This window comes from Hyalella azteca, unplaced genomic scaffold, assembly GCF_000764305.2.
Source record: "Hyalella azteca isolate HAZT.00-mixed unplaced genomic scaffold, Hazt_2.0.2 contig8774, whole genome shotgun sequence".
Lineage (NCBI taxonomy): Eukaryota > Metazoa > Arthropoda > Malacostraca > Amphipoda > Hyalellidae > Hyalella > Hyalella azteca.
Genome location: NW_025938859.1, coordinates 1,127,445 through 1,139,502, shown reverse-complemented (window position 1 = coordinate 1,139,502; position 12,058 = coordinate 1,127,445). Strand labels below are relative to the sequence as shown.

Genomic DNA, 12,058 nt, shown 5'->3' with positions numbered 1-12,058 from the left:
TCATACTCGGAGCGTCAACGATGCTATCAGGGAGGCACACTTTCATTTAATTTAAAACACTTTCAAACAGATTATTAAGACACAAGTAAGGATATTCAAGTCTGAATTTCAGAGCAAACTACAATACAGCTGTTTGAAGTTTTCACAAGTTTCTATAAAATATACGTAATTGTATAGAAACTCTTTAATTGCACAGAAATTGAAAAAAAACTAACAGTTTCATTAGGCAATAAGATGATCATGCGATTTTTGGTAACATTCGAGGAAAAACATATTGCCCCAGCCTGTTTTTAATGTTAAAAGATTCATTCAAAAATTCTTCCCAGGACTGCTCTAATTGAATTTAATTGCAAGATTTTCCGTAGGCGATTCAATTTCATAACATACGGCTCTCGAATTCAGCAAGATGCCGTTTATCAAGGTGAAACGCATTAGTTTGATGATCGAAAACTGGATTCTGAACTCGTTAAGACCGTTCCCACAGAAAAACTTGAGCCTCTGTCTGCGATCGCTTGAGCGGGTATTGGCTCACGCGTCTCAAGGAATACAAAAGTTTATTTCCATTTACTTTCTAACATATTAAAACTGTGACAAAAATGCTTACTTTAGCAGTCGTTATAATGAAAGACTGTTAATAGCAGCAAGAATCATTATCCGTCGGACGATTAAAAAATTGAAAGGTTTTGCCCTTAGTTGCAATTTAATAAGAATACAAACAAATAACACAGAATATATAAATATAAATTAGCATTAGATGGCAGAATTTTCTTATTGAAACACGTACGAATAATGACCAGAGAATGCTATCATATTCCAATTTGCAAGGAATCAAAACTCTTCAAATTACGTTAACAGATCGAGAAACAGGTCTCAGCAAGGATTTATAATATATTTAACGACGTTTCGAATGTATCAACATTCATTTTCAAGTCAATAAAAGCATTGAAGAATGAAATTTTGGTGGACCTTAATACATAATACATGTAAGTAAGATACTACAAGGAAATTTTAAACGGAAAATGACTCTGAAAACTATCTCAAAGTTCAGACAATTTCGGTAGTTTGGAAACAGATAGCTGGGATTGGCCAGTCATCGTCGGTCGGTTAATATTGGGCGCCACTGCATAAAGACAAATTAATTTCATTGCTTCTATTAATGGAAAATTAATTTAATTCTTCAATGCTTTTATTAACTTGAAAATGAATTTCGATACCTTGCTGAGACCTGCTTTTTGATCTGTTAACGTCATTTGAAGAGTTTTGATTCATTGCAAATTGGAATGTTATGCATTCTCTATCATTATTCGTACGTTTTCAATATATATATAAATATATGTTTTTTTTATTATGAAACCAATTTCCATGATTTCTCAAAACTAAGTGGAATGCCTTTGTAAAACAGTGGCAATCCTCATAATGTAAACATTCTACCGTTTACAAAGGCATTCCACTTAGTTTTAAGAAATTATAAAAATTGGTGGCACAATGTTTCAGAAAAGGAAGCTAATGACAAGCCAATTGACACCTAGGCTAATTTTATATGCTCGATTAGCTCCACATCGAACGTAACATTAAACATCACAAACAACGTCGACATGGCGACCAAACAAATGAATCTGAGGCGGTTTTTGAAAGCGTGATTATTGACAATATATGTGACAAGAAATACGTGGACGAGACTCCAATCACTAAATCAATGAAAAAACTACAAAGCAACGAGGCTAAGAGCAGCTCCAAAGACCTCCAAAGACCAGGTCTGATCATAGGAAGTTCATTAGAAAATGAATAAAAATAAGTAGGAGTAATTGAGAAGAGAAAAGCTGCAAACAATCGTATCTATCAATGACTAGTAGATGGTATGTGCCAGAGCTTTTATTATCAAAAGGTTGTCTCACACCCCGTGAAATTTCAAGTCCAGTAAATAACGGGCCACGAAAATGGAAGCTTGGGTTATAATTTTACAGTTTAAGCGTCCACTTGCGGTGTTCGGGCCTTTCGAAAATTTCAGATAGAATTATAGATTCGGCCACGAAAAGAAAAAAAACAGTTCGTTACCTACTTAAAATCATTCAATATGTCCACCTGAAGTTTTTAACTTAAGAGTTTAATCTTGCAAATAGCCAATAGGTTGCAATGGTTGGTAAACTTTTAGCAGAACTGATTATGAAGGTGAGCCCAAGAATTCTTTGATCAGCAAATATTACATTTTTTAGCTAAATCCTTGCCATTGAATATTTAGTTAACTAGTGTTAAGTGGTCTTGACATTCATGGTCCAGCTCCTTTGGCTGGTCTCTGCCCATTCTGTGCAGAATTGTGACAAATGCAGTTTATGACAAACTACACGCCAGTTTGTGGACATATACCTGTGCCAGTAATTGCCATCGTGAAAAGAATCTGCATCCGCATTTAGAGAGACAACAACAACCCATACACAGTCTCATTCAAAATTCAAACAGCAAAACTAAAGAATACTATGAATCATCTTTTATCGAGGTCAGGAGATGCTTCGAGTTCTCTATTGGTCTTCCAAGCAAGATATGTATTCCAGAAGAGGGCAAACGTTTGAACTACCAGCACTTGCAAATGAAGAGGCACGTACGAGAAGTTCACCACTTGCACAGCTGGCCAAACCTGCAAATCAGAGAGACAAAATAAATAATAACCAACAGAACAAAATGGTACGATAGTGTTGTCCTAATGACAAGCTCCTAACTAAAATAAATTTAGCCAAGATTTTCGTAAGCCCAAAACTTCAATGTTTTATGAAATTCATACTTGATTCATATTAACTAAAACAATGTTAGATAGCATTTTCAATAAATTCCATTGAACAATTAGAAGTAAAGACTGAAGGCTCAAATATTTCCAAGGAGGCCTCTGATCATGACGGCAAAGTTTCCCATATCAAGAATTCAAAATGAAATGAGACAATACTGTTATAATAAGAATTTTTAAAAATTTTTATCACTAACTAAAATCATTCTTCCATTCGGATATTATAAAAAGAAACCTACATATATTTTCTTTCTTTCATATTTGGGTCACTCTGATTCCTATAACACTAAAGTGATACATACATACATACCGTATCACATACTAGTTACCTATTACCGCAAGGAACAAAATCAGGGTTAAGAAGACAATAATTCTAATCAAAAAATTGCCAAATGTTCCGTGCCAAAGAGCTGTAACAGCAGCGCTATACGTTTGAGAGCATCAGCACAGTTCTTATGCAGAGAAGTTCACAATAAAAAATTTAAATAGGATAGAAAATCTGACCATGTAACCAGCTAGGACGATGTCAACATAATCTCTCTTGATCTGTTCTTTGATCTGCCCAAAGCTCTTTCTTTGAAGAACACCCAGAGATGTGAGGAACACAACAGTGAAGGTCGGAGCAAACAATGCTTGGTCCACCAATACTTTCTTGAACGCTCCTCTTCTGCCTTGAGCACCAAACCACCGGTCCAGATATCCATACCACACCTTCAGTGTGGGGCCCTGTGGTGCAAGCTGCCATTAATATAAAAAAACTAGCAGATTAATGCCTTGTCTGTGATCAATAATCTGTACAACAATAGAATCTGCCTATCCTGAATTCCATTACTATTAGCATACAATAACAAATTAGTAAAAATATACTTCTTATTAATGGTACCAGAAATGCTTAAAGTTGTCAACACATGAGTCAGCCAACTAGAGAGACCTATTCAAACCCACATTTTACATAGATCTCCCATTAGACTTTAGTGTCAAAATATGATAAAACTATTATGTGATTTTCAATTTAAATTTATACAGATCAATTTTATGTACAATAAGTGTCAAGCACTTAAACAAGGAGCAGCAACCTACTACTAAATATAATAGCTAACTTGAAAACATATAATATTTTATTCTCAAGGCCTTAGGCAGTGCACTGCAAACAGAATTAGTATAGGTAGCAAACAAAACTTTCTTCATGGGCACGATAATGTTTATGGTATTTCGCAATGTATTAAAAATTCTAAACAAGGGCACTAAAAAGTATTGCCAATGGTCTGGTAACAAGTTGTTAAATGTAACATGTATAAATATGATACAACTGCACTGAATGCACTCCAATACAACGTGCTTCAGAACTCAAGTTTGATATTAGGCTAGACCGTAGCTCAATGGAAACATAGTACAGACACTAAACCCTCAAAAAGTAACCTTACTCTATATAGGCTGGAAACTCAGAATTGTAAATACTTCAACTCAAAAACATAGAATTGGATTCTGTGCTAGCAAACAAAAAATTCAACAGAAACTGACAACCATGAATAGAATAACATTCAAAACAAGAATTTCAGTAAAAATCAGTAAAGGGGTGGGCAATATTAGCAAAGAATATGACCCACCACAATACAGGTGCCAAGGACAAAAAAACGTGCTGGACGAGCCCATTCAAACTGGTGTCCTGAGCGTCTCTCAATGCAAACTTGTGAAGTGATGTCACCCACTGCCATTAGACTCCCTGTGCCAAAAATATACATTATAAAAAATACAAAAGAGGCTGTATAATCAAGTTCCTGTGAGTTTGGTTATACCATGCAGACATTGGTACAGCAGTAACAGGGATATGGTTGGTTGAAGTCCTACATTGGCACACATACAATGAGGAACATATTTTATACAGTTTCCAATATGGTTATGGGTGCGTGTGTCAGACTATTAGGTATGGCATCAAAGGAAGTTGAATACAAATTTTTGCAAATTTGATCAATTAGCTAAATGTTGAATTTTAATCTTTAGTCCTCTAACACTAAGGTTGCTCTTTCATCAATGCCTCAAAGGCATTTAAAAATTTTTAACTTAGTTATAAAGCATAAACCAACAAACTGAGCTTCTGCTAAACATGTGCCTCACCATCAAACTATGTTGGAAGCATTCATTTACTCAACAAATAATAAGATATTGAGGCAGATATTTATAAAGAAAAGATTATACCATATTATGTTTAAACTCATAGGGGCAATTAGGCACTAACAAGAGGCTAAGCTGGCATATTAAAAACTCAATAAATTTTCATGTATATATATACCATAGTAAATCAAGATGAATTAACATACCCTTCTGTCATCATCAGCCAATTACAGATCATAACAGATGTTCAATAGACTAACCTGCTTGCAGTGATTGCACCAGTGTTGGATATCTCCTCACTAAAGACCCATAAAATTTGAAAATATTCATGGCTGACTTACAATAATTGTATAGGAGTTCTATAAACATAAATGCTGTACATAAAATTTAATAGTTAAGTTCAACACACTCTGAAAAATTCATCAATGTAAATATTAATATTCTCTATCAAGAAATTTTTTACAACTATGACAATATATTTTCAATATATTTCCACTTTAGAGCTCTTTTCATTTGAAAATTTCAACTTTTTCTGATAATCTCTATTTTTTTGGAGATATTGGGAGTTACCCAGGCAGATCTTTGACAGATCTAGGCTGAAGAGGTATTAATATCCAGACTATTACTGGAAGATGACAGACATTAACCCAAAAAATGATGTTACACACTATACAGAATCAAATATCACTATCATTATCCACCTAATTGATTCCTTGAAAGCAGTGTGGAATTCTAGAGGGATATTAAATTAACCAGTACACATAGCATATTGGAAAGCAGGACCTGGAAGGTTGGAAAGTCCAGGAACTTTCCACTTCCAGTCCATTTTATTATATACATTATACATATCCTATCACTTTTCAACTGTGATTGGTTTATGGGATTGTGATTTTAGCCCCTTCCAGCTTTCCAGCTGTGATTGGTTAATGAAGTTGTAATGTTATCTGCTTTCTAGCTGTGATTGGTTGATGGGGATGCTTTCCAGCTATGATTGGTTGTGCCCATAAGCCCCGCCCCCAAATATGGTATATGTACTACAATACTGGTTAACTAAATACTCAACTTAAACTTGATCATTACAAACAAAAAGCCTGGAAAAATTTCAAAAAATCCATTAAATAAAAGAAAAATAGAGAATATCTATCAAACAAGAGACATTCAAACAATTTTATAACAAATCTGAGTTACTATAGGTACAACTGAAACAGTTCATCCCCTTTTGATCCTCCTTTTCATTTACAGTCAGTCACCTGGCAGAGCACTGTATCTAAGGAAAGCATTCCACCTTGGGTGGAAAGCTTTTTTATAAGTGAACCTCCATTTCTAGAATTCCACCCTGCTTGAAAGTTTAACATGTATATATTACATACATGGGGGATGGCGTGGACCATGAAATATATCTACCATTCTACTTTTACTAGGGACTTAAACTTTCCTGCCATTTTTAGAGCTGCAAGATTTTGCTAGATCAATTATCTCCTATCAATAAAACTATATTCAGGCCAAAGGTTCCAAATGTTTCAAAAATTGGTTAACTTTTGAAGGGGCTGCCTGCTACCAGTAGGCTGGTTGCAACATGAGCTTCTTCAATCATCAATGCCAAAACAGTAATAAAATACTGACTTAATTTAGCAACCTGGAAATACATGTAGTGATGTAAGAGAATAAAGAGATGTAGAACAATAACTCCTAAATCAGTAAATGCAGAAAAATGGAGGGAAGGGATCTTGTGATTTATGAAGTTTTGAGTACGTGAGAGAAATTGAAGGCTTGAAACATTCCTGACTCCTGAGTAATCCCTACATACAAAGGAGGCAGTTTTGGCCAAGGGGGGGCAGACTGGCAGAACTAGCAGGTGTTTGGCAGAAACACCTGCTAGAACTAGAAGGTGTTTGCAAGGTTAGATGGTACAGCGTACTGCGTACAGGTCACACTGCCACAGCCACAATTGCCTGTGGCAGTGGGCAGGTTGTTTTGAGAGTTCAACTTTATATCATTACCAGAACCAGTGGGCACTGGGCAGTGAATACTACACCTTATCATTAGTCATTACTGCAGTCTACTTGTTAAACTCAAACTGATCAAGTTATGATAAAGGACAAGTCTAAAAATCACTGCTTTGCCGAGTGCTGACTAGAAATTTCATGAAGTAAGCAATGCCGATACTGGCGATACAGAGTTCAGTGGCAACTTTTGAGATTCCGAATCATAGTGGTATTTTAATGACCATGTTCCTTTGTAATTTAGGAGCACAGTAGCCAAAAATAGCAGAATGCTCATTCCATTAGTAGCGGGACAAAGTACCTACTGACTACTGTACCTCTGCTAAGGTCTGTAGCAAAAAAAAAATCTTCCCCATATTAAAAAATTTTTCTTACAGAAAAGTTGCACACAGGTGTTAGCTTAAAAATGTGATCGACAGAATTTGCATATCTCATTCCAAAAAAAAAAAAAAATGGCAGCCATTTCCGCATGACGGGGTAATAAAGGACACCCCTAGCCCTAGGCATAGTGACAAACCAGAGATTTTTTAGAATCAGTTCATTTTCAATTTCCTCATTTACTCAAGATTTAAACCAATTTCTTATGTATGATAATGCTGGTATCCATGATACTTTACACTATGGCCCTAGGGCCATAGTGGCAAAGCAGAGAGTTTTTTAGACTCTCCCTCAAGTTCATTTTTGAGTCCTATAAGTAGACCAATAAAGTATACTGGATACCAGCATTATCATACATAAGAAATTGGTTTAAATCTTGAGTAAATGAGGAAATTAAAAATGAACTGATTCTAAAAAAGCTCTGGTTTGCCACTATGCCTAGGGCTAGGGTAGGAATAAGGGACACAGTTAAAAATGCATTTACTATAGAACCTCAGCTAGCAAAGGTTCCAGTTAACTAAAAAATCAATTAACAACAAAAAATTATGATCACATTTACCTTGCTCAGCAAAAAAATTTCATTCAACAAAAAATTAATGCATCATAGGCCTAAGCTGCAGCCTGCAGCAGGTGGATCAGAGTGCTCTTGGTTACAATACAGTTGAATACACATTATACACTAAAACACATAATACAGCTTACGCATAACGCATCATATGACTTGCCAACGTCAATGCTACCAAGTCAATGACAGAATGACTAACATCGCCATTCGCCACACGGCCACTGTGCCACAGGGCACACTGCACAGGCCCAGCCCACAGCACTTATGACGCCGGTGGCCGGTCATCAAAAGAAACGATCTATTTTGCAAACAAAACTGAGCGGTCTGAGCCATTTAGCTCTCTAGCGCGATTATAACAGCAGTGAAGTTATTAAGGGTTAATCATAATAATCAAACCCTACAAATTGCACTTCTTTCTAGTATTTTTTTGTTTAATTGACGAGCTGTGAGTTAAGTGAATTTCTTAGGAAGTGGCGACTTGTGTCCAGGCTCCAGATTGCACTCACTGAGTGAGTTGAAGTTGACACTTGACGGTTCGGTTAGCTACTTCGGTAGTTCATGGCTAATCATGCTGGTGACGAATGACCATCTACCTACTTAGGTACTACTCGATACTCACTGTGCCTACTTTATATTATACCCAGCATCCTGGAGCAGGTAATGTTACAGCATGGTGCATTGGTGCTTTATCCGATTCTAAATAATTTCGTCACTTTGTAAATGATACGTGCTCTAAGTTAAAAATGACAACTTGAAGACGATATCGCGACCGCCGACCGTCGGCGCAGAAACAGTGTTGCTGGCTGCTGGCAAGTGCAAGCAGTCAGCTGGCTGAAACAGGGCTGCTCCTGCTCTAGCCCCTGGATGGTTCTTACTTCGAAACTCTGAGGAGCTACCACAAACGCTGCCAATTGTCTTAGTATAGTATAGTATGGTATCTTCGGCATTAAATAAATAGGCCTGTCGCCGATTCTTGTACTTTTCTTGACTAGACTGGCCTTACGGACGGTAGATTTAAAATCGCTTCTAGATATCAGATGTTCCGTAGGGTACGAGGCATTTTAAGACTGAACATATGCTCATGCATGGCCTTGTCCATAGTGACAAACCAGAGATTTTTTAGAATCAGTTCATTTTTAATTGCCTCATTTACTCAAGATTTTAATCAATTTCTCAAGTATGATAATGCTGGTATCCATGATACTTTACTGGTCTACTTATAGGACTCAAAAATGAACTTGAGACAGAGCCTAAAAAGCTCTCTGCTTTGCCACTATGGCCTTGTCTAGTCTGTTCTTGAACGCATTCATACTCGGAGCGTCAACAATATCTTCAGGGAGGCTGTTCCACATGTCAGTGACTCGAAGCGAGAAGAAATGTTGTCGCGTGGATAAGTTGAACCGCAGTTTTTTTAGTTTATAGCTGTGGCCCCTGGTGTTGGTTCTTGTTTCAAATTCTAGTAGGCTAATCCTTCTGGGACCTTGTACTGTTGTACAAACCATGAGTATACTTGTATACTTCAATGAGGTCACCACGCAGGCGACGATAACGGAGACTGGGAAGCTTCATAATCTTCAATCTTTCTTCATAAGACTTGCCCTTTAATCCTGGTATTAATTATCCTTGTTGCACGTCTTTGAACACTCTCAACTAAATTTTTGTCCTTTTCAAGTCTCTGTGACCACACAACATTTCCAAACTCTAGGTTTAAGTGCACGACACAGGTGAACAACAGCTTCATCATTTCTATATCTAGGTACTCGTAGGAGCGTCTGATCAGCCCAAGCAGTTTATTGGATGTATTAACTTGCGTTTCGATATGCCTATAAAATTTTAGCTCCCTGTCGACACAAACTCCGAGATCTTTTTCCACGCAAGACTTCTCAATCATAACCCTCTCGTTGCAACCGTGTCTTCTCATGCTGTAAGCTTGCTGTTCATTGTTCTTGCCGAGGTGAAGTACCTTACACTTGTCAGCATTAAAACGCAGCTGCCACGCATCAGCCCAGTCAACTAAATTATCAAGATCATTTTGCAGTTGCATTTTATTTGACGCATCCTTAACTGTATTATAAACTTTTGTGTCATCGGCATACATGGAACACACGCTTGACACTACTTCTGGTAGATCGTTTATAAAAGCGACGAATAAAACAGGTCCAAGAACGCTTCCTTGCGGTACACCACTTCGCACAGTTACCCAGTCTGATACGGTTCCGTTAATGCTGACACGTTGTCTTCTGCCTACTAGGAAATTACTGATCCATTGGAGTACATTTCCCTCTATTCCCAAAGAATTCACTTTACGTAACAGTCGCTCATGCGGAACACTATCAAATGCCTTGGCAAAATCAAGGTACAGTGCATCCACTTGCACCCTTTCATCCAGCAGGCGAGTCCAATTATTCAAGGTAGACAGGAGATTAGTGGTGCATGATCTGCCAGCAATAAAGCTATGCTGACAGTCTGATAGAAGATGTTAACAGTCAAGTGATCTATAATCCTATCCCTCATAACAGATTCCATCACCTTACACACAACACTTGTGACCAGACTGGAATAATGGGCAGGAGTCACCCGTACAAGAGCAAAAATCACCCGTCAACGAGGGACAATTTCACCCGTGGCCATGGATAATTTCACCCGTAGCCAATGGCCATGGATAAATTTAACCGCGCCCGTAGAGCTACAATTTCAACAGTAATGGCCAAAAGCCCTTGAACAGCACATCACCAGAAAAAATTCATTACATGTAAGGCTGTACTGAATTCGTTGTACCTTCTTTCACAGATAAAGTCACTCACTACACTCAACCGTTTTGGCGGCGTCTCTCATAATGCGGATTACGGACACGGGAGCAGCTACATCAAACCCTTCAGTAGAGAATTTTTTTTGAGCGTTTGATGACGGTTCGCTCTAGCTCATACGAAAAATACTTTATAGGTTCAAATAATCTATGATGCATTTTAGTAGAGTTACGAATTTCAAGAAAGCGTCAATCAGAACATTAAAAATCCATGCTAAAAATTATGTTTTTGAAATTAACCTCATGACAAACATGCGAACATTCAACTTTGTTTTTTTGCACGTTTGTTTAGACATCGATCATGTTCAGCTAGTGGTCGTGTCAGAAAACCTAAGAGAACAATATTCACTTTCAGTTTTATGAGCCAATACAATACATAAACCAATTTATTCGATTAGAAATTTCTATAATTAGTAAAAACGCGTCATACTGAGCGAATTATCATACAAATTTTGATTAAACACATTGGACAATCCATGTTCATATTAGATCCGAATGTCACTCCTTACATAATTTTATAAATTAATACGTAAACAATTTATGTTTTAATTGATAAAAATAATACGGTTAACAAAATTAATGCATAACGACTAATGCTTATTTAAATTATTATCATGTTAATTACATATGGCGCACAGAGCTGGGATCAAACCCGCACTTCTCTGGCCAAGTCCAGGTACTCTGAACTGTATAGCCTCTGGGTTACTGTTCATTATTCTCATTTATCTCCCACGAGATTGGCAATTTTTGCTATTCATATAATAATCTATAAAAGTCGTGGTCTATAACAATTTCCTATGCAGTAATTCATACGTGAGTGAAAATCAATGGATATTATTCGGCCCTTCTTTTAGAGTACCGTAAACTGGGGTTACTTTGACCGGCGGGGTAATTTTGACCACTTTTCGTTTTTTTAACAAAAACCTCCAAAACTCAAAAACGATTTGACATGGAAAAATTTTGTCAATGGCCATCAAAGGCCTAATACTGAGGCTACGTAACACAATAGAAAGATTTAAAAAGTTTGCATATCTAATAGGTTAAAAAATTATAAATGTGACCCACAAAAAAGAGCAATTATTTAAAGCCTGTCGGAGTACCCCCTCCAATTTTTTTATTTTTTGGTAAAATAACTCCAGGTTTTGATGCATTGTAGTAGAACTTAAACTATGACACTTTCCTAAAATTTGTCATTTGCATATGTAACTAGAAGAGTTCTACTACAATGCATCAAAACCTGGAGTTATTTAACCAAAAAATAAAAAAATTGGAGGGGGTACTCTGACAGGCTTTAAATAATAGCTTTTTTTCATGGGTCACATTTTTAATTTTTTAACCTATTAGTATGCAAACTTTTCAAATTTTTCTATTGTGTTATGTAGCCTCAGTATTAGGCCTTTAATGCCCATTGACAAAAT

General features: G+C 36.7%; 1 protein-coding gene across 1 annotated transcript; it reads right to left on the bottom strand.

Annotated features, from left to right (window-relative positions):
- Window positions 1–1,518: 1,518 nt before the first annotated feature.
- On the bottom strand, window positions 1,519–5,300 carry LOC108676671 (protein Mpv17). The gene is made up of 4 exons (XM_018164788.2): window positions 5,149–5,300; window positions 4,384–4,499; window positions 3,281–3,502; window positions 1,519–2,632 (listed from the first exon to the last, which is right to left on the bottom strand). The coding sequence occupies exons 1-4, from the start codon at window positions 5,255–5,257 to the stop codon at window positions 2,480–2,482; spliced, it is 600 nt and encodes a 199-aa protein (XP_018020277.1). The 5' UTR covers window positions 5,258–5,300; the 3' UTR covers window positions 1,519–2,479.
- Window positions 5,301–12,058: the final 6,758 nt, after the last annotated feature.